This window comes from Mastigoproctus giganteus, chromosome 7, assembly GCF_048544385.1.
Source record: "Mastigoproctus giganteus isolate SK-2022 chromosome 7, ASM4854438v1, whole genome shotgun sequence".
Taxonomy (NCBI): Eukaryota; Metazoa; Arthropoda; class Arachnida; order Uropygi; family Thelyphonidae; genus Mastigoproctus; species Mastigoproctus giganteus.
In genome coordinates, this window is record NC_143581.1 from 39,859,531 (window position 1) to 39,883,610 (window position 24,080).

At 36.5% G+C, this 24,080-nt stretch overlaps 1 protein-coding gene across 1 annotated transcript in view; it reads left to right on the forward strand.

Annotated features, from left to right (window-relative positions):
- Nucleotides 1-3,129: 3,129 nt before the first annotated feature.
- Nucleotides 3,130-24,080, forward strand: part of Dhod (dihydroorotate dehydrogenase 2) — a 71,604-nt gene continuing 50,653 nt past the window's right edge. The window contains exons 1-4 of the mRNA XM_090376852.1: nt 3,130-3,241; nt 15,619-15,822; nt 23,144-23,343; nt 23,579-23,837. Of these exons, the coding sequence (XP_090232978.1) occupies nt 3,224-3,241; nt 15,619-15,822; nt 23,144-23,343; nt 23,579-23,837 (681 nt within the window). The 5' untranslated portion in view covers nt 3,130-3,223. The remainder of the gene's footprint in view (nt 3,242-15,618; nt 15,823-23,143; nt 23,344-23,578; nt 23,838-24,080) is intronic.

Here is a 24,080-nt window from a genome sequence, read left to right on the forward strand (position 1 = left end):
CTTAACTGGTCACTGTTCTGCAGGAGAAATGCAGGACTATCTCATCAGCTGTAGTCTATCGTCCATTGCTGAAAACCCACCTAGATGGTGAAGTGTGTCAAAAGAGATTAAGAGTAGGGGGACAACATGGTATTGAAGAGGGTTGAAGTGACGTCATCGTGAAACTGATATTAGCATTAGCATTAGCATTAGTAGAGGCATTTGATGCAAGAAAGCAAGCTTATGCAGCATCAGCCAAAAAAAAAAAAAAAAAAAAAAAACCACTTCCACTTCACCCCTCCGTTCGTTCAAAATACCTGTCCAGCTGAGCCTTAAACTTATTTAGGCTATCAACCTCCACCACAAGGGATGGAAGTCTGTTCCACCAACCAACCACCCGCTGGCTAAAGGCAAATTTCCGCACGTCTATCCTACATCTGTCTTTCCTCAATTTGAATTTATGCCCTCTCAGGTGATTATTCTGAGCTAGAGGAAGAATCCCATCAGCATTGAGCATGCTTAAACCATTCAAGGCTTTATACACCTCTATCAGATCACCTCGCTGGTGCCTAGTCTCCAGACACTGTAATTTGCAAAACTTAAGCCGTTCTTCGTAAGAGCACCCCTTTGTTCCATTCACTAATCTTGTTGCCCTTCTCTGTACTCGTTCCAGCAGCTCTACATCCTTCTTGAAATGAGGCCTCCAGACCTGTATACAGTACTCTAGGTGTGGCCTGACCATCGCCTTATACAATGGAATAATCACCTCCTTATCCCTGCTGGAAAAATTCCTGTATATCATTGACAATACTCCATGAGCTACTCTTGCAGCCCGTCTGCACTGCTCAGAGAACTTCATATCTACCTGCACAACCACCCCCAAGTCCCTATCATTCTCTACCACTGTCAGTGTTGTACCACAGAGTTGATACTTTGCTCTGGGGTTGCTGTTTCCCATGTGTAGTACTTTACATTTGTCAATGTTAAACTTCATTTGCCACCTCTCAGCCCATCTGCTCAACCTTTCCAGATCCTGTTGCAGCAGCATAGTGTCAGTAGTGTCCTTGACAACCCTGCCAACCTTTGTATCGTCTGCAAACTTGGACATTAATCCCGATATACCATCATCAATATCATTTATAAATACAGAAAACAATAATGGACCCAACACTGAGCTCTGAGGGACTCCACTAATAACATCAGTCCACGATGAGCAGTGTCCATTGATTACCACTCTCTGTCTTCTCCCCCTCAACCACCCCTTTGTCCATAGCAGTAATTTGCCTCCAATGTCACACTGCTCCAATTTGTGTAGCAGTCTTCCATGTGCAACAGTATCAAAAGCCTTTCTAAGATCCAAGTATATAATATCAAAGTTATTCCCTGCATCCAGTTCTTTTGTGACTGCATCATAGTATCCAATCAAGTTGGTCAGGCAAGACTTCCCCTTAACAAAACCATGCTGTGTCTGAGCTATAACTGAAGTCTTGTCTAAATGATCCTGCAGTGCTTCTTTAACCAGTGCCTCCATTAATTTTCCTGGAACAGAAGTTAAGCTCACAGGTCTATAATTACTTGTGTCAGCCTTTGATCCTCCTTTGTGAATTGGGGTCACATTTGCACATTTCCAGTCTATGGGTACCTTCCCTGAGTCCAAGGAAGCTCTCATAATTATGGCTAAGGGTTTGCTTACTTCCTTTGCTGCCTCCTTTAATATAACTGGATAGATTCCATCCACCCCGGGTGCCTTTCTTGTGTTTATCTTCAACAGTTTCTCCTCCACTTTACTCCCAGTTATTTCAAGATTCTGTAACTTACTGCTAGAGTTGAATACACCTCTGGCATTCCCCTCGCTGAATAACTCCTCATGTGTGAATGTCGATGCAAAATATTCATTTAGTTTGTTAGCTACCTGAGCAGGATCATCAACACTTGACCCATCAATATCAAGAGGACCAATCTGATTCATCCCTTTCCTTCTAGAGTTTACATAAGTAAAGAACTCTTTGCTGTTTTTCTTTGCATCCCTTGCCAAGGATTTCTCGTAATCTGCCTTCGCCTGCCTAACCTCCTTTGTAACTTGGTTGCATATCAACTTGTATCTATCATAGGCTTCTGTGTCATGTGTTAATTTGTAAGTATCCCATGCAGTTTTCTTCTCTGCCATATGCCTCATTAGTTCATCTGACATCCATTTTGGCCTAAACCTTGAACAATATTTCTTAGTTGGTATGTAAAGCCTAGTAGCTTCCAAGATAAGTTCTTTGAATGCTTCCCATTTTGAATTTGCTGTTGGTAACATCATCAGTTGGTCCCACTGTATAGAATTTAAATACTGTCTCAGTCCATCGTAGTTGCCTTTACGAAAGCAATAACCCTTCCCTTTACCCCTAATGGTAGTTACCTCTTTGAGTAAATCCCACTTCAGCACACTGTGATCACTGCCACCTAGTGGTGTCAGGTTACTTTTTTTTTAAGGACAGTGTAAATTGAGGAAGCTTTTGCGATTGATATCAGTGAACTTTTGAAATTGGCAGGGCAAGTAAAAGAGTACTGAAAAAAAAATTAAAATTTTTTTTCTCACAGTGCTATTTTTCTAGAGTACTAATAGCAAATGTGATATGCTTAATTTCAGTTTTTTGAAGAACAAAAATTTTCTGTAATTGTATTTTCCTCGTCATTTTTATGATGGGTGATAATCTAGTTATGTATGGAATTTGATATGCCATTTAAAACACGTTCGCTGTAGGCTTGATCTACGACCTCAATGAACCGAATTAAAAATTTCCGGGATTGAGTCAATCTGGAGTGTGGAAGGCTGAGACATTTTTGGGATTTCTTCTTACTATAGCTAAATTAGTCGACCGCTGGTCAAATAACATTGTTGAGTGACAAAAATATCCTGTTTTTCTTCTGTCACATTGGAAGAACATAGTCCTTAAAGCCAAGTAGTTTTTTCATTCTAGTTTATTACAACCACTTCATGCACGTATCCTTCGAAACGCGGTGAATGCTACTGTATCACCACGTTTAATTTTTGTGTGGGATGTAGAGGGCGCACGTTAAACTTATGTTTAGCAACGTGTTTTTTTTTTTTTTTTTTGTGACTGTATCCATGTGTCTTTTATCTTATATTCCTAAAATGCTTATTGCTTTGAGCACTTTATAGATATGTTTGTATTATTACAAACCTCTTTACTTCAGTAAATTTACACGCATCTTTTCATTATTGAACAAGAGCACAATGCGACCAGTTTTGCAGGTAGGATTGGGGAAATAAAATTTTAGTTGTGAGTTTTTATGTGTAGTAGGCCGTACTCTTTCAGATAAATATGGAGATAAAACATATGATACTGAATTTTATGGAAAAAACCAGGCTAATGCAAATTGAAAAAACTGAAACTAGTTGAAGAAACAAACTGTATTTAGATATTCCTGTAATACTTCGTCAATGTCTGTTTGCTGACCTCGCTTTCGCCATTACAAACCTTACTCTGATAAAATAAAAAATTCAGAAACTTTATTATAAAAACAAATGTGGTTATGTCTTCAAGAACGTTGTGAAAAAAAAACAAAAAAAAAAAACTGTTTAATTTCCATGAAACCAGTGCTGCAAATTAATGCTATTAACCTATACTTAGCTAGATATGATTCTGCCACTTTAGTTCCACGATACCTCAATATTCAAAATAAATGGGAATCATAAAAATAAGAAATTCTTATTTTTATGATTTCTTTGGTTTCATGGTAATTATTGTTCCTTTTTCCATGATAGTCTTGAAAATTTGAGAAAATTATTGAAAAACAATTTTTGAAGATCTTGTTAAATAAGTAAGTTTTGTGGCAATCCAAGTGGAAAACAGTCACATGAATAACGTGATACAGGAATTGTAATATGAAATGTGTGAATGCAAATTTGTTCAGTTTTTCATTTGAGAATTAAAGGCAAGGTTTAGCCTGTGCAGAGAGAAGTGTTTCAGTTTTTTTCAATTATAATTACATTTAACCCACATACATGCCAATCAAAAATAACTAATGCAGAGATGGGGTGCTTGGTGTGTATTGTTTATTGAGGGGGGAACTGATTATTTAAAATAAATAAAATAGTAAATTTGTTGAATTCAAAATAACATTTTTTAGAGAGTGCAAAGTCATTTTGTAAATGCAAGGCTCAGTACAGTGCCATTTCAGTCAGCCCTGAGGTAATAAAACAGTGCTCATGACTTGACTGGTTCAGAGGTGAGGTGTGTAGTCACAGGTATGTGTATGAACTATGTAAATGTACATAAATATACTTATGCATAAATATTAATAAATATACATAAATACACACTGGTTATGTTAAGTTAGACTTGTAACTTACACTAGTGGGAGGATAATAGACAAGCACCTTTGAATCTGTATGCTGACACAAAAAATGTGACCTGTTATTAATTTAGCAATGTTATATAGACTGCCATAAGAACAGTGGTGTTCACTTCCAGTTGGGTGGAAGTATTGGAATATAAAAAGAAACTTTAATGGATACCACAAACATTTACTTACAGTAGATCATTGTTTTACAGTATTACTAGAAGAAAACTAGTAAATATCCCAAAAGATTTGGAAAAGCTGTTTTTTTCTTTTGAAGTGCAATGATTTGCCCATATTCATGATAATAATTTACTGTTAATGCATTTCACTTACTTGAACAAATTTACATAAAAATGAATTAAAAATATAGCATGATTATAATTAGCCTGCATCCCTCTGTGAAGGCCTTTATTTGGAAAATGGTTAGATTAGAGCTGAAAGAGCTTTCACACAGAACTAAAATTTAAAACAACTCGGGCAGTGCAGAAAGTAACAACATACAAATAAAGTTCTATAAAGTGTCAGAGGCAGAAAATAATGGTTTATAGAAAAATTATAAAGTTATACTCTGATTTGTGACCATTGAATAATGTGTTGTTGGTTAAGTTCTGTTACCAGAACAACAGCAATTCATTGATTGTTCTTCAAAAGTAATGTTCTTCAATGGAAAAGATTGAGATATGGGCCACTGTCACGAAATGGGTTATGCAATGATAGGTGAGGGGAAGATCAGTAGTTTGTATATGTGTAGAGGAAGACAACCAGTTTCTGAAGTTGTTATTGATGAGATTGTGTAGTAAAGCAATTTTTATGACTAAACCTTTCTTGGACAAGGTCCTGTGAAAAATGCTGTACTGACATTAATAAATGTGCTCAGTGCTTGAGCTAACTCCTAGTGATTCTGAGAAATGTTCGGATTTTGCTTTTCAGTCACAGGCTATGATGGAGATGAACATTACAGGTAATGGGAACATGATTTTAGAACATTTTGTGGACCAGTGAGAGACACTTCCAACTGAACAGTAATGTCTGTGCTCAGAATATGGAAAACATCACGTCCACATGTTAATGAAAATTGCACCCAGGATAACTTATATTACTCTGTGGTTTTATTATAGGATTGCATTACATTCATTATAGGCTTATGTCTTTTGAGATTTAACCATTTTTTGTAACCTGTATTGCGATGCATCTGATACCGTAAATTTCTAACATAGTCATGTCATGTAAACAGTATGCAGTAGTTCTCAATCTTGCATGAAATGCTTCAACCTATCAACTCCAACTTCATTGCATGACATGGCTGCTTCTTGACATGTTTCTTGAAAACCATAACTGCCCCATCCCCATTCACAACTGCTTGGCCACATTGCTCATCCAACTTTAGTTTGTCATTTGATTGGCATTTTATTTTGTTTGAAGCACTTGGTTTGCATGGACAACATTGAAACTCTGACAGATGTAGACTATAACAAGGCAATATTCCAAAGGTAATATTACTAGTGAAAATTTATGAAAAAGTTTGATAAGTATTAGTGTTTGATGTGGATGGTAGTTGTAATCTGAATAAACCTGTTGTTGCTGTTAATTCGTACATAGTGTATAAAGTGCACTGCTTCTCCTTTCAGTACTCTGCAAATAAATTTTGATTTATTATTTTAATGGGGCTAGAACTGTCACTCATATCAGTACATTTACTTTTCTGCAGAAGTGTGCATTCACGGGCTGATTTAAATGTTGTGTGACTGAATAATCCGCAATAACTTTTGGTGGAACCCTACTTGCTCCACTTGGGATCGACTAATTTCAGCCTCATTTGAAGAGGACTGTTGAAATTTCTCCAGTCATTAATGGGAATTGAACCCAATCCCCTCTAAATGAGTGTCAGATGGTGATATATTGTACTAAGCTGCTGTAAAGGACCCTATGGCAGCTTAGCCAGCACAGTGCATCACTGTCAGTGTTCCCTGGACCCTGTGGAGCTGAGCACCTAGGTAAAAGTAGAATTGCATGTGCACACTGCATGTTTGATGCCATGCTTTACCACAGAATATAGTAATATTTTTGTACGTTATCTCCTATATAAACTTCTCTGACACTGAAGGCTTTCCTAGATTATAAACAGAAAATTGTTTGCCATATGTTTCATAGAATTTTGAAATATAAAAAGAAACTTTTTAATTGATACTGCAAAAGATTTAAAGGAAACGTTTTTAATGGATGGGCATAATTGAGGTCGTGATCAAAATTAGTATTGGCAGTAGCAATGATGCAAGAAAGCATGCTTATGCAGTAACAGCCAGAAAAACCCTCCCACATCAATTGCCCATCCCCTCCAACAGTTTGTCTAGTTTAAACTTGAATTTATTCATACTACCAACATTCACAATGGCAGATGGAAGTTTGTTGCAATAATTAACTAGCCATTGGCTGAAAGCAAACTTCCGCATATCTATCCTGCGACCATGCTTCTTCAGTTTGAATTTATGTCCCCTTGTGTGTAGTCTGAGCAAGAGGAAGAATACCATCAGCATTTAGCTTACTCAATCCATTCAATCAGATCACCTTATAGGTGCCATCTCCAGACATTGCAATTTGCAGAAATGAAGCCTTTTCTTGGTAAGAACACCCTTTTGTTCATTCATCTCACTGCTCTTCTCTGTATCTGTTCCAACAGATCAATATCCTTCCTAAAATGAGGCTTCCAGACCTGTATGCAGTACTCATGATGTCTAAATGTTGCCTTATACAGCGTGATATTCACTTCCTTATTTCCTACTAGCAAAATTCCTGTGTATTATTGACAAAACCCCATGAACTGCCCTGGTAGCCTGTCTGCACTGCTTAGAGAACTAAAAAAATTCAAAAGAACAAAAGAAGAGACCTGAATTGTGGAAGGATAGTTGGATGCTCTATCAAGATAATTCTTCAGCACATCAAACACTTTGTTTGCCAGAGTTTCTGGCCAAAAAAAAATCCTTGTGTGTGAATATGCACCCTACTCACCAAACCTCTCCCATTACTTTTTTCTCTTCCATAACTTTCAGTCCATTGAAGACTGAAAATGCAAAAAAAAAAAAAAATGACCAAAGTGTTAAGGTCTTACAGAAGATAACTTTCAGAAATGTTTCTGTGCTTGGTAGAAATGTATGAAATAGTGTGCAAGCCCAAGGCAATTATTTTGAAGGGGATAACTTGTAAGGTATGAAATATTTCATTATACAGTGGGGGTCCCAACATCTGATGGTAATTCGTTCCACAAAACCCATTGTAAGTTGAAACCAATAATATGTTGAGTTCCTGTAATTCGTTCCTCAACATAGGTATAAAATAGGTATTTCTTGCCTGTTATACTTCATTTTTATATTAAAAATGAGTGTTGTATAAAAATTATTTAATAAATAGTTAAAACATCTTAAAATAAAAAACAAACAATAAATTAGCATTTACCTTAGACTTGGAGCGCAGAGCTGATGAAATCAATGGTGGCATAGCGATGTTGGGACTATATAAAGTGTCAGGTGTCTTTTCAGTCTTTTGTCTTTTGCTTGACTTTGGAAGTTTCTTGGCAAAGAAACTGACCAAAGTCAAGCAAAGTGGTGTTGGGTGGCAAAAATTTTAATTGAACAAAATAAAATTGTGACTCAAGAAATTGAACAAGTTTGGGATCATGGCCCCTTGCATTATCCAGCAGGAGCAGTTCCTGCATAGGAAGCTTATTTTTCTCTTCACTGAAAGACAGAAAACTCCAAGCTCGCATTCACTGAAGACATACAGTATCCTGTAACCCAGGCCTTCTTGTTACTGTGCCAAAACACTCCCAGCATGCCTTTGTCGACCTTTTGTTGTTTAAATACTCTGGGCTTGTTAGAGTGACACACAAAAGCAAAGGCTTCAGCTTAAAATCTCAAGAGGCATTGGCACCCAACAGAAGAGTGAGCCTATGTTTCATAGGCTTATGCCTAGGTAAACTAGTCTCATCCTTAGTGCATTCTGGACATTTGCTTCCAGAAGAGGCCGGTTTCGCCAGTGTTAAAAACCTGCTGGGGAAGATAACTCTCCTGATCAACAAATCTTGGAATTCAATTTTAGCTGCTTTTTTATCAGAACTGGATGCCTCCCCATGCCTTTCAACACTTTTGATATTCTTGCTTTTATTGAAGTGCTCGAACCAACCTCTGCTGGCTTTAAAGTCTTCAAAGTGCACAGCACTGCCACTGGTTGATGGAGCCTTAAGTTTCAGATCGTCATAGATCTGAAACAGTCATACGAGTGATGTTCTGCATGCCACATGTTGAACAATAACAAAGATGCTAATTTGTTGAGAACAATCGTATGAATGATGAAAGTTGAAAATTTCCACCCATGTATCATTCCAGCTATATTGGAAAGTCATCGGTACCTGCAAATATCATCGGTCCTTAAAATAAGAGATCGTATGGAAGGTATATCGGTTCCTGGGAATATTGGATGTCGATGTCATCGTAAGTTGAAGCCCCACTGTATTTATTTTATTGCAACAGTTTCGTTATTTAATAGCCACACCTTGTATGATACAGAATATACCAAACACCGTAGAGACATAACTGTATGTGGATGATCTGGCTATCTCATGCCATTTGCAGAATATGGCAACCAATGAGAGACAACATCAGACTGCGGTTAACAAAATAGCATTTTGCATGAAATGTAAATGTAAAAATGCAGCATGTATCCAAAACTCAGGTCAAATGCCCAATTCATTCCGGCCACCAGTACTGTCCACTTCTTAGGATTAATCCTAGACAGGAAACTTATGTTTTCTGTGCATACAACATAGTTATGAACTGTTTGTATGAAAAAATTAAACATTCTTAGAAGTCACTCTGTGATGTGGATTGTTATACCTTTTACATTTAGAAGAGGAAGTGTCCAAGCAGAAGGAAAAACACCAGTGGAATAAGAAAGTATGAAATGGCAACACAGATCAGGAGCATATATTTTGAGAACAAGTGGAGAAAAGTCATCAGAATCTGGAACTTTTTTGGCATCAAGATTATTCAAAATTTCTTCTGACATCCTTTTGATGCAAAAGCACAGGAGACATTGAGAGGAGTGTACTGGAAATGGTAGGAGGTGGTTTATCAAGATCATCAATACAAGAGTTAGAAGAAAAGTAGGATGCTAGCTTTTGACTACCTTTTAGATAAAAAGCAAGTTTTCTACTCTTAGCCTGTTCAAAATCTAGTTTTGATTGATTAATAACTGGTTTGCAATTGTTGCAAACTTTAATGTAGGCAGAAAATGAATCTTGGAGATTTGGATGTGGGCTAATTGCAATGAATAACATTCTTATCTTGAACAGCCTTAACACATTTATTGGAAAACCAATTGTGCGGATAAAGGATACGATTTTAAGGTGGAGTGTGGAATAAAGGGTTTCATCCCCACAAGAATAATTTTGCTGACACAATCTGAGCAAACTTTGACATCAGAAGATTTAAAAAAGTAATACAGCCAAGGAAAAGAAGAATAGGCATCTTGCAGGTCATTTTATTTTGCATTCTTGTAATGCAAAACAGCATGAGGCTGGGAATGGCCACAAAGTGCTCCATTGGAGAAGAGGCCATCACCAAGTTGTGATCTGAAGTGCCTAGAGCACCACTCCACTCAACCATGTAGAATTGAGTTGAAGAATTGTTTGTGAGAAAAGATCAGGATTGTTGGGTGTGTGGTTGGGATTGTCTGGTATTCTGGTAGGTAAATGAACAATCTGTGTGAGATCACCAGTTATTACAAAAGCCTGAGTATCACACCGAGATGGGAGCATGTAACTAGAAAAGTGAAGCCAGCTGAAGTTGTGAATATTTAAATCGCCAAGGAAAACTACCTATCATTGGGAAAGTTGGATTGGAGAAAGTTGAGTTTCAGAGGAAGGAAGTCAAAGAGCCAAACACCTCAATCAGATCACCTCGGGTGATCTGATTGAGGTGTATAAGGCCTTGAATGGGTTGAGCAAGCTGAATGCTGATGGGATTCTTCCTCTTGCTCAGATTAAGAACCCGAGGGAGGCATAGATTCAGATTGAGGAAAGACAGTTATAGAATAAATGTGCAGAAATTTGCTTTTAGCGCGGGTGGTTGATTGGTGGAACAGACTTCCATCTTTTGTTGTGGAAGTTGATAGCCTAAATAAATTTAAGGCTGAACTGGACAGGTATTTGGAACGAATGGAGGGGTGAAATGGAAGTTTTTTTTTTTTTTTCCTTTTTGGCTGGTGCTGCATAAGCTTGCTTTCTTGCATCGTATGCCTCTACTAATGCTAGTTTTTTTTCCAAGTGATTACTGTAGTTAAGGAAAATATAAAGGTAACAGATGGATTTGACAGAATGGAATAGAGATATTTTAAGCCAGAGAAGATCGAAAAGAGGTGATTCCAGATTACTGACAATGAATATCAGAGTGGATATTTACACAAATACCAAATTTAAAGCAAAAGTAATTGTATGGAAAATAATTAGGACAGCTGAGATGAGCAGTAGTTGAGGCTACTGATCATTGAGATTCTGTCAGAAAAAGTAAGTGGTTCTTGGAAGGCTATAAGAGGAAATGGTCATCACTGAGATTGGAACTGTGACTGCATATATTTGTGAAATAAATGAGCAAATGTTTGTGATGTTTAGATCTTTTTGCATATAAGTTTGTTCTATTAGTTTGACTATTCGTGATGCATTTGGTAGATAAAGTAAAAGCAGTGGGAGCAACTAGTATGAAGTAACGAAAGTTTTGGATATGGCATACACAAAGTGAGTTTATGCCCATCTCCTTGAGATAGTGTGGCCTTGACAATGCCCTCTGCATGCACACTACTTGAACTCCCTCCAGTCACTATCTGGTAGAGTAGAAGCAGTGATATTATACACTAACTGCTCTGGATGCTTCTTAGAGAGTTTTGGTCTGGTGGCTATACAGCAGCTGGCCTGCAAACAATTTTAGAGCTGTACCCTCGAAATGTAAGGAAGATTGGATTTTGCCATGGTGCTTATCTTAAAACTCGAGACATCAATCAAAGTGCATGATGGAGGAGATGGGGTTTCTGGAGCTTTGCTCTGGAGACTAAACACTTAAAATCTTCAATAAGTAATGTTGTAGTATTGCAATAGGTGACAAGAGTCATCCAGACCACCTGATGACAGATGGGCAGCATTCCTCTGTGTGGTGTAGACACCACACATTGACCCCTGTTGGTTCACACCTGGGTGGTCACCTCTATAGATGGTGTGTTGTTTCAGAACTTGCACACGGAGATATGAGCGCCTCCGTAGCCAGGTGGGAAGGAGCAGCAGTGCGTAGCACACGCTTCTTGATTAGACCAGGGTTCGAGCCCGTCACCACCAAATATGGAGGATGCGGAAAGGTCAAGGGAATGACCACCACATATTCCTGGAGCAATTCGGCTTTAGTTGCTAATGCTCCTAAAAACCAAACAACAACACGGAGGTATACCCACGGTTAGTAACAGTCCCACCATTGTGAAGGTGCAAGCAGACGATTTGGTTGTTGCAGAATGACCAGAGTATACTGAAATTCAGTTTACTTGATTCACAAGTCCACCTGAATATCAATTCCATCATTGTTGTAGACTCTCAGGTAGCACAACTATTAGCATGTCATCCCTGAAAGCATGTCTGCAGTAAGCCTTGGGGAACAGAGCCCTTCAAGCTTATAGAGTCTGTAGCTGTTTGGAAGAAAAGTAACACTGAGAACAAAAAAGAAAACCAAGTTTTTTGATGCAGATGCAACACGTCAACCTATGCTCACTTGGTTCACACCCAGGTGATCACCTCCAGTATTACTGGTTGCAGTGTTTTGTGCCTTGAACATGGGTGGTATATTCCAGGTTATTAACAGTCTCACCATCGTGAAAGTGCAAGTAGAGGATTTGGCTGTTACAGAACAGCTGCAGTTCACCGAAATATCAATTGCATCAGTATTTTAGTCTTCCAGGTAGCATGTCCTAGTCCAGGGGTCACCAAGTAGTTTTCATTTCGGTCCATATTAGAAAAAAATATGTTATCGCAGTCTGCATGCTTGAAATTAAAATAAAATTAATAAATCACCTAATAAATATTAGGTGATATTTGTATTTATTTATGTAATTACTATAGATAGTGTTAAAATTTATGTATATACAGTATATACATATTAATGAGAAAAATGACTTTTATTCTAAAACAATTTTTGTAATTTATGTATATATACATATTAATGAAAAAAATGACATTTTATTTCTAAATGATTTTTGTAAAATCTGGAACAAACCTTGTACTTGATATTTGAAGTAAATTTCACAGATGATCGTTTATTAGCCGAGATTGAAACTTGTTCTTAATATGGTTCTTTTTTGAAAATGTTGATTCACATATACAGGGTGTCTCAAAAATATTGGTACAAACATTTAGGGGAGGTAGGTAACATCTAAAGGAATGTGAATCGCATAGGAACCCATAACCGTAAACATCATGGGAAAGTAGTAGTAGCAGAGGCACAAGAAGCAGAAATGACACAAGACAGTAGTTAGTGGCAGACATTTATTTGACATAATATTAACAATGGAGTATGAGATGGATGCATTTCATGATGTTACAACAGATGCTCGAAGGTTCCACCATGAGACGCGATGCATGCGTGGCACTGACACAGCATGGATTGGCGGACACAGTCGAACACATCTGGAGTTTCTTTGACAGTAGCAGCAGCGCAGACAAGTCTCGCCACGAGATCCATTTCCATCTCCACAGGCAATTCATACACGATAGATTTGAGGGCCACCCCCCACAAAAAGAAATCAAGGCTCGATAAATCAGGTGAGCTTGGGGGCCAGGCAACGGGTCCATCGACGCCCAAAATGCCTGTTGAAATGGTCACGAACACATCTATAATGGGCAGGCGCCCTGTCATGTTGAAACCAAATGTTGCGTCTCACATTTGCTGGAACATTGTCAAGTAACCCTGGTATAACTTGTTCAAGAAAGATTTGATATTTAGCGGAGTTCATGCGGGATGGTAACAGGTATGGGCTGACTAAGCAGTCACCGACCATACCTGCCCACACATTTATTGCGAAGCGATGTTGTGCCGCATGGGGGTGCACACCGTGTGGGTTGTCGTGAGCCCACACGCGAGCATTGTGCTGATTGAATAAGCCTTCCTGAGTGAAATAAGCTTCATCCGTGACCAAAACATAGCCTGGAAAATTCAAGTCTTGAACACTTCCTTGGAGAAACCACCGCGCAAAAGCCACACGTGCAGGATGATCTTGGGGGAGCAGTAACTGAACCCTTTGGAGATGAAAGGGGTGTAAGGAGTCGTCGTGCCAGACACGCTGTACACTGCAACGAGATACTCCTAGGGCAGAGGCAATGGCACGTGTGCTGGTAGTAGGATTATTCTGGACGGCATTCAACACACTTTCTTCCATGGCGGGAGTTCTCGTCGAACGGGGTCTGCCCGCACTACTCCTGTTACCTCTAAATGACCCATAATTGCACAAATTTTGATGCACACACACAAACAAATGGTGGTCCGATACATGTCTGTCTGGGAAGCGTTCTCCATAAATTCATTGAGCTGCTCGTCCATTGCCCTCTGCTAATCCATACACTAGGTGCATGTCTGCCAGCTCAGTTCATATATCGATGCATGCTCTTCGTGCGGTGACTACTGCTGGAACGAGTAAACCAGAAATTTTCCCTCTTGTGAACTGATGAACAGCACTGTGTACCGACTTATGGTGACATTTCTGGTTATGGGTTCCTATGTGATTCACATTCCTTTAGATGTTACCTACCTCCCCTAAACGTTTGTACCAATATTTTTGAGACACCCTATATATGTTGATCTGAACATTGTATGTAATTGAGTACACAGTTTCCTTATTTCAGGATACTTTTTACATTGCACATAATTTCCCCAAAACTGTTGAAAATCACTCAGTTCATTCATTTTTAATTTCAAAGCAAAATCTTGAAAATCAATCGTTTAGAATTGTAGAGCAGCTTTATTACTTTTAATCCATTTTGCTGGCCCAATCCATTTCCCATTTGGTTCAAGTAAAAATGAACATATGAGGAGTTGTGTTAATTTTCTTATTTTTTTAAAATCTACAAACCTTTCATTGAATTCATGTTTTAGTTTTTATAGAAAATTATTGTATTCGATTTTATCTAATTTAATATTAAGTTCCTCTGTCAATGCTTCTTTCGTACACAGAAAGTGCAGTGCCACATCATTTAAATCAGAGGAAAATATGTTGAATTTCTTATGAAAAGTTTGTACAACTGACAGCAATTCAGAAATAATTGAAAAATTCGTTATAAAGAAGTTTGTTAAACAGAGGTCTGACTGTATATTTAAATTAATGATTTAGGTTCATTTATCTCGTGGTACGTATTCAGACAGTGGTCTGCTAATTGGTGACCCTTGCCCTATCCTGTCATACCTGAAAAAATATGTGACAAGCATTAGGAACAAAAAATACACACAAGCATTAGGAACAAAAAAATACACACAAGCATTAGAAACAAAAAATACACACAAGCGTTAGAATCAAAAAATACACACAAGCATTTTTGAATTGAGGGATGAGAAAATATATTATCACAACACTGATAAAATATTTTCATATATGATTAAAGACCACTTTCATATATGAGTAAAGACCACTTTTGTGATTTCAAGTGGCTTTCTTGGGTGGAATATTTCAGTGAGATATTCAGTATCTGGAATAGCTTAAATGTGCTACTTCAGGTTTAGTCTATTCCTATTCCAATATCATGATTTTTAATGTACACGATAAGATATTAGGATTTCTTCAGAAAACTGAATTATGGAAATGGCTCCGTCTTGTCATACAAAGGACCCATCTAGTACCTGCATTTATAGCAGGTATTCTTCTAAACTGGAAAATAGAAGTCTGATTGATTCCTGTTTATGTTTTATGTCTAAAACATTTTTTTTATTTCACCAAATTAATATATTTTTTATTTATTTAAAAAATTAATTATTTAAAAAAGTATTTTTTAAATAATTAATTTAAATCATAATACTATAATATTCACACACTATTTAGCGATTGTACTCACACTCTCTTTTACTTAGGCTCACAATTTCTCAATCACTCCTCATAAAAAAGGAGTAAAGCAAAAGGAGTCATTTCTATATTAGGATAATAATTAGTCATTCTTTGTCCTGAGCAGTTAGATGTTAATCTTTAACATTGTTAAAAATTAGTTTCTTTATCTTTCAGAAAATAAAGTCAGCCTTGATACTTGTTTCTGGAGGATGCGTGTCATTTGGGAGTATTGGACTGTATATGGGCAATGAAAAATTTTATAGAGAGATTGCAATGCCTTGTCTTCATTTGATGGATCCAGAGAATGCTCACCAACTCGCACTAACTGTAGCAAAGTGGGGTTTTCTTCCTTCAAATAAAGGATATTCTGCAACATTAGTAAGTAACTGGGCCAATGCACTTCACGTGGTTCCTACTGCAAATGCACATTAGTTATAAAAAAATATATAGTTTGCTAATATTAGTTTTAAAAAAGTTTTAAGCATAAAATGGTAACAGACCACTTTTTGTAGAGTAAAAACATTTTTATACTGTAGCATCAACAGGAATGAGTGGGCCAGAGCCCCTCTTAAGTTGAAATAGAACAGCGAGATGCCATTAGGGTGAAGTGCTATACAGTACTGTTTACAGGTATTAGAATAAATTAATTTTGAATAAATACTGTACTCTACATTATGTATTCATTGTGTTTTTTTTTTCCCATTTAACCCAGTTACAAAAAAAAATAAATAAATAAATAAGTACATAAGTCGAGGAGTGCCTGTAGATATTTTGCATCTACATTCACACACGAGGAGTTTCTTAAGGATGGGATGCCAGAAGTATATCAAATTCTAACAGGAGCTAAATGATTTTATGATAAGTTGGAGGAAAGTGCAAGAGAACTTGTTGAAACTAAACAAAAAAGGCACTTGAGGTGGATAAACAGATGAGAGAACAGTGAGATGAGTGAAAGATCTGTTCAGTTATATTAAGTGGCATCAAAAGAGATAAGCAAATCTGTAGCCATAATTATGAGAGTATCCTTGAATTCAGGGGAGGTCCCTGTGGAGATGTGCAAATGTATTCCCAATTCATAAAGAGGTATCAAAGGGTGACATGAGTAATTGCAGACCTGTTAGTTTGACTTCTGTTCCAGGGAAAACAATGGAGGCATCTAATTAAGGAAGTAATGCAGGACCATCTAGATAAGAATGCAGTTATACTGCAGTTTCAGCATGGATTTGTTAAGGGACAATCTTGTCTGACCGATCTGATTGGATACTATGATGCAACAACAAAGAAACTGAATGCAAAAAATAATTTTGATGTTATATACTTAGATTTCAGAAAAGCTTTTGATAGTGTTCTACATAAAACACTGCTTGGGGACAGTGTGGCATTATCCATAGTTACTGGTATGGATGAAGGGATTGTTGTTACATGGAAGATGACAAAATGTGGTTAATAGTTAGCACTGCTCTTTTTGGACTAGTGTTGTTAGGTAAAGTTCCCCAGGATTCAGGGGGCCCCAGTGTTGTTTTCTATATTTATTAATGATATTGATGAAGGCATATCAGACTTAATGTCTAAGTTTGCAAATGATATGGAGGTTGATAGGTAGGGTGGTTAATGACAGAATATACTATTTCAACTGACGTTAATTACCACATATCGGCCAATCTGTCTAAAAAAAAATTAGACAGATTGGCTCGCAAGTAGTAATTGAGATTTAACATTGATAAAAGCAAGGTACTGCATATGAGTAACAGTAATCTCAGAATAAAATACCAATTTGGTGGTACCACTCTCAGGGTATTGGAGAGTGAAAAAGATGGGTGTAATTGTTCAATCAGACATGAAGTTCAGTGCAGACAGGCTGCTAGGACAGCTCATAGGTTTTGTCAGTGAAATACATGAATTTTACCAGCAGAGATAAGGAAGCGATTATCCTGTTGTACAGGACAGCAGTTAGGTGGCATCTTGAGTGTTGCATACAGGTCTGGAAGCTGCATTTTACAAGAATGTGTATCTGTTGGAATGGGTGCAGGAAGAATAGTGAGATGAGTGAAAGAAAGAAGCTGCTGCCCTTACCAAGAAAGGCTTGAGTTCTGCAAATTCCAGTCTGGAGACTAGGCACCAGTGAGGAGATCATATTGATGTGTTTAAGGCACTGAATGGATTGAGAAGGATGCTGACCAGGCTACACATATAAGGAGGGGGGGGGTTAATTCAAATTTAAGAAGGATGGTTGTAGGATGAATGTGCAGACGTTTACCTTCAGCCACATGTGGTTGACTGTTGGAACAGGCTTCCATAGGGGTCTAGTGTTGTTGAAGTGGGCTGTCTGAATAAATTCAAGGAAAAACTAGACAAACTATTAGAGGGATGTACAATTCATGTGGGAAGTGTATTTTATTATTTTATTTTTATTTTTTTGATGGTGCTATAATATCTTTCCTTGTTGCATCATTTTGCCACTATTTATACTAACTTGTAGTTTAGTGGAGCTTAAATGTTTCTTACAAACTTTTCTCTGTCATTTACACACAATGAAAGAAGTTCAAAATCTTCTATTTAGGAGATTAACTGATATTGTAAAAATAAGGGAATTGATCATGATGTAAGGTGAATGCATTATTAAGTCTGAGACATGTTGATGGATAATGTATTGATGAACTTAAGACTAGAGTATGAGTTATAACAATTATACCTACTAATTGTGTTGTAGAATGGTCCTGCTTATCCAATAGCACGAAACAGACCTCAATTTGTTTCTCTATTATAGTAATTGCCATTGGCACAAAAATTCTGTTAATGAATATTTGGCACAAAGATTCTTTAACACTGAGCCAATTAATAAAGTACTGTTAATTGGTTCAGTGTTAATTTACCATTCACATTTTTAAACAGAGATAGTGTATATTGAAAGTAATATATTTTATTCTGTGCATTATTAAAATTGGAAAAAAATTCAAAACTCTTTGTTTGTCACTAAAAATAACATTGTAGCAGTTATTATCATTCTTAACAGTCCTCTTGATGGCAGTGCTTTGCTCATAACTTGGGTTATGTTCTTGGAGGATTTCCATTGCACCCGAAATTTGTTACATAGCTTCAGAAAGGGAGGGAAAAATGCATGAATGTTGCTTTTCCTAACATTTACACATGATGAAAGATGTTCAAAATCTTCTATTTAGGAGATTAACCGATATTGTAAAAGTAAGGGATTTTTGACCAATGCTCATGGTGTAAGGTGAATGCATTATTAAGTCTAAAACATGTTGATGGATTGATGATATCTATTATCTTGATAAGTTCCTTAAACTTCCTTTTTTTATTCAGATGTCAGCTCTTCACACTAATAAGGGCATTAGCACAAAAACAGTTGTTTGGAAAGTGGCTGAAGGTCCACATTTGGTTTCGGAAAGGTCCACATCTTTCAATAGCCTGGATAACTTTTATTCATTAGGTAATTTTCATTGATATACCCACTAATATTGTGGCTTTTGCTCAAGGTATAGAATAAACATTGATTGTGAATGGTTTAAGCATGCTCAATGCTGATGGGATTCTTCCTCTAGCTCAGAAAAATCACCTGAGAGGGCATAAATTCAAATTGAGGAAAGACAGATGTAGGATAGACGTGAGGAAATTTGCCTTTAGCCAGCGGGTGGTTGGTTGGTGGAACAGACTTCCATCCCTTGTGGTGGAGGTTGATAGCCTAAATAAGTTTAAAGCTCAGCTGGACAGGTATTTGGAATGAACAGAGGGGTGAAGTGGAAGTGGGTTTTTTTTTTTCTTTTTTTTTTTGGCTGATGCTGCATAAGCTTGCTTTCTTGCATCAAATGCCTCTACTAATGCTAATGCTAAATTCTCTTGAATACTGTTGTTGCTTTCTTCTAATGGATGGATAAATATTATGATTTACAGCCATCCGGCATTGTTAGCCATCTTTACAATTTCATTGATTGTCTTCAAGACCTACAAAATCAGGTTGACTTCATCTCAGGCTGTTGCAAAATAATTTTTAATGGTCTATTTATCCTTTCATCATTAGCCTAGAATCAATATCACCAGAGAATCAAGGTGGTATCGATTCTCTGATCCATTGGTTGAATGAACGATGTTGTGTTTGATGATAAAATCACTTTCTACTTTTACAAAAGACTGCAGGATATGAAGGTTTTGCTGATGGCTTGATGATTTTCAATCTTTATTTTTCAGTCTTATCTTTATTTTTATCTTTAGCAAAATCTTTATTTTTCATTCCTTTTTCTCTCAGAATATGCCAACACTAGGATAAGATCCAGGCATAAACCACTGCTGCAAACATGCAGCTTCAATTAGATTCATCACTATTCTATTACATGATTTTAAGACCAAAACTAATACATAAGTATTAGTTTTGTGTAATACATACATATATATATATTTTATTTTGTAGATAACTGCTACTCTTACCGTATGAAAAAAAGGTTAATTTTTTTAACCATTTTTTTAACCATGGGAAGAACCCCAGAAATCTGCTAGGTTGACATGATGCTACTGTCTCTGTTATACAAAAAGATATGAAAGCACATCCTGCAGACAAATGCAGACCCTCAAATAAGAAATTAATAATAAACTGAATGAAAAAAGGAGGAAGACAGATTGAAATATTAACAGAATCATAGGTGTGATTTCTTCAGGGAAGCACTCACCTATAAATACCCAAAAAGTTGTATTTCCATAGCAAACTGTTGGAGAGCAGCCAAAAATTCAACGGTGTCCCTATACAGCCTGTTGTAACAGAGCAAACAAAAGAAAGCACAAACTTAACAGGGCAAGCCAAGGAAAACATGAACTAAAATACAGAAACTCTTTTTTAGTCTAACATAAGAAAATCAAACGTATAAATTGTAAATTTTTGATATCAACCAATAGCAAATTGATTAAGCCCAGTCAAATGCATATAAGCAAAATAAAATTATAAAATTAAATTACTGTTGGAAATAATCAAATGTAATTAAATAAAACAAAAAATATCATGATATAATATTGTCAACTAAATGACAGCAATTCCTCAACAAAAAAAAAAAGAAAAGCCAATAGGAATAAAGATTGAAAAATATTTCAGTCTTTCCTGTTTTCATCGAGTTCATTATTAATTTCTTATTTGGTGGTCTGCATGACATGCTTCCATAGTCTACTTGCATAACATGGGCAATAGCAGTGTGCTAACCTCATTGATTTCTGGCAGTATTTCCTCTGATAGACTTTTTAATTTCATTTCAGTTATTTCATTTATTTGTTTGTTAATTAACCATGCTTTTTTCCACCCATATAATAACAGTAGTAGTTACCTGTAGAAAAAATGTGTTATAGTTTCAGTATTTCACATGGTAGAAGAGTGATTAATCTGATTGAATTAGCACATGCTCCTTGAGTAGACCAGGGTTCAAGCCCCTGACTGCTAAATATGGTTGAACTGCCAACCGCACTGGACCAGCGTTGCAGATTATGGTCCATTTCCCTGAACATGAATTGCTGAGGAGGCTTTCATCCTGCAGTGGGTTGATGATAATGGCTGCAGTTTTTTTTTTTTATGTTAATAACACCACATTGTCTTTTTCTTCCCTTTTTTAATTATGCTAAACATACAGCCATTAATTATGACCATTGCAGTGAACAATGCTTCAGGACCTATTTTCAGTGAAAAATAGTTATGAATTTGATTCAGTCTCTTGGAACATTTCCACAGTTAAAAACAAGTGACTTTCGGCAAGAAATTGAATAACGTTAATCTTGTTAAAAACCTATAATTAATATTGAAAGAAATATTTTTGTGTATATTTAAATAATCACAAAAAAATTTGAAGTTTATTTTATGGAAACTTGGTTTCTCTATAAAATAATGGTAATAAATCTGAAGTTCACCATGCCAAACTTTTGTATATCAAATATTCACATATCAAGGTATCCCTATACTTTTTTTTTATGTAGTCATTTTGTAATGATTGTTAATTTAATGTATAGAATTTATAAAATTTTCTGCTCTTTACAGATTAAAATAGTTATAATGTTTTGGTTACAATTATATACAACTTTTAATAAATTTCTTTATGTTTAGGGAGGGCCTGAGGAGATATTTCCTTAAATATCTTTAAATTGTAATAATTTAATAATAATTTAAAGCTTTAAATTATTATTAAATTTAAATAATAATTTTTTAATAATTTAAAGCTTTAAATTATTAAAAAGTCTTAAATTTTTCTTTAATTTTTAATTTAGTTATGTTATACGAGGTGCTACCCAAAAGTTCCTGAAATGTATTTATAAAATAAATTAGACTCACCCTGGGTCTTATTTGCCACCGTCACCTTTGAAGTAGTCCCTTTGAGAGCGTAAACACCAATACCAGTGTTTCTCCCATGATTTGAATGCATCCCGAAAGTCCTTTTTCGTCATAGTGTTCAGCACTGCATGGGATTCAGTTTGGATATTCTCTATGCTGTCAAATCTTCGACACTTCAGCTTGATTTTCATTTTTGGGAGTAAGAAGTCACAGAGGGCTAAGTCTGGTGAATAAGGAGGGTGGGGGTTGATTGTCATATTGTTGGATGCCAAAAACTCCGCCACAGCAAGAGATGTGTGGGCAAGCGCATTGTCATGATGAAGGAACCAGTTCTTTGTGCGCCACTTCTCTGGACGTTTTCTCCTGATGGATTCCCTTAACCATCTCAGGACATCACAGTAGAACTTTGCATTGACGGTCTGGCCAGGAGGGATGAATTCTTTATGGATAATCCTGCCAATGTCCAAAAAACAGATCAGCATGGACTTCACATTGCTCCTCACTTGTTGGGCTTTTTTGGGTTGGGGCGAAGATGGGCTCTTCCAATGCGATGATTGTTGCTTGGTTTCTGGGTCATACCTATATACCCAACTCTTGTCACCAGTTACAACTGTAGAAAGGAAGTTTTGATCACTCCTGGCCCATTCTTGAAGATCTCTGCTAACTTCCATGAGCTGCTGCTTTTGGTCTTCACTCAGCAACCATGGCATGAACTAGCTGCAATCCTTCTCATGTTCAACTCGTTTGACAAAATCCGCTGACACATGCCTTATGATCATCCTACAATACCACAAATGTCGTGGATGGTCTGCCTTCGGTCTTCATGGATCACCGCCCGAACTTTTACGACATTTTCTGGGGTGGTGCTCGATGATGGACACCCAGAGCGATCGTCGTCATCAACTGACATTTCAACTGTTTTTAAAATGGTTAAACCAGTAGTAGGCCTGCGTCTGGCCTAAAGCATTGTCATCAAAAGCTTGTTTCAACTTCTTACGGGTTTCTGCTGCTGTATCATTAAGAATTAAGAAGGAAACAAAACTTGATGCAAGCACATTGCTATCTCACAACAGCCTTTGCAACAATCGCAAACTATGCGAAACACACCGCAAAAGAACTGCATATAAATATTCACTGACTCTATCCAGCCTGACGGCACGTGGCCCACTGATTCACAAAGGATGCATGCAGTGTTACCTAGTGTACTAGACATGCAGTGTTACCTAGTGCCATAAGTCTGTACTAGACATAGTTCTCATGCAACATTCAAATTTCATGTACATTTGGGTAGTACCTTGTATATGCTTAATGTATAGTACATAATATATTGAATTGTAAGAACTTGTAGGTATATGCGTGTGCATTTTTTTAATTTTCTTTAAGCAAACAACTGTATGGGGTTTGAATTTTCCAACTCCTGTAGGACTGGCTGCAGGATTTGACAAAAATGGGGAGGTGTTTCATCAGATGTTTAAAATTGGATTTGGGTTTGTAGAGGTTGGATCAGTAACACCTTATCCACAGTCTGGAAATCCCAAACCTAGGATATTTCGACTCACTGAAGATGGAGCTCTAATCAATAGGTATGGCATAATAATTATAGGTATATATAATTATAGTGCTTTGATCTAATTAGTTTTAGTAATTAATTAGAATAAATTGCAAAAACAGTGCCAGGAATAGAAGTATTAGGCAGTTTTGTTTGCATTTTTAAGCATAAAATTTAATGTTTCAGTAAGTTGAAAATGAAGTAGAACTTTTCTTTTCGGGCAGATTAGAACACAGAACCTGGGTAATATCTTTTTTTTTTTTTTTTAGGTGTGGTTTCAATAATGAAGGTCATCATATTGTTCGGAACAGAATGGTATCTCTATTGAAAAGAAGAGGGAATGTAGGAATCCTTGGAATAAATTTAGGAAAAAATAAGACAAGTGAAAATGCTATAAATGACTATGTTCAAGGTGTTAAAATCTTCTCAGATATAGCTGATTATTTAGTTATTAACATCTCTAGTCCAAATACAGTTGGATTGAGAACATTGCAGAGAAAAGAACATCTAGAAGGTCTCTTGGATAAGGTGGGTGTAACATTATATTAATAATGAATACCAGATCATTCCCCATTAATGAATGATCCAATATTTTTTGTTAATTATGTAAGTTCCATTTTAATGGCATTTATTCTAATAGGTTGTTTGCTAGTTTATTTTCAAATACATTTTCAAAATATATTATGGTGGAATATTATAATATGAAATAATATAAATATCAAAAACACTTAATTATGGTATATCAAGATATACTATACTTTGAAAATATAT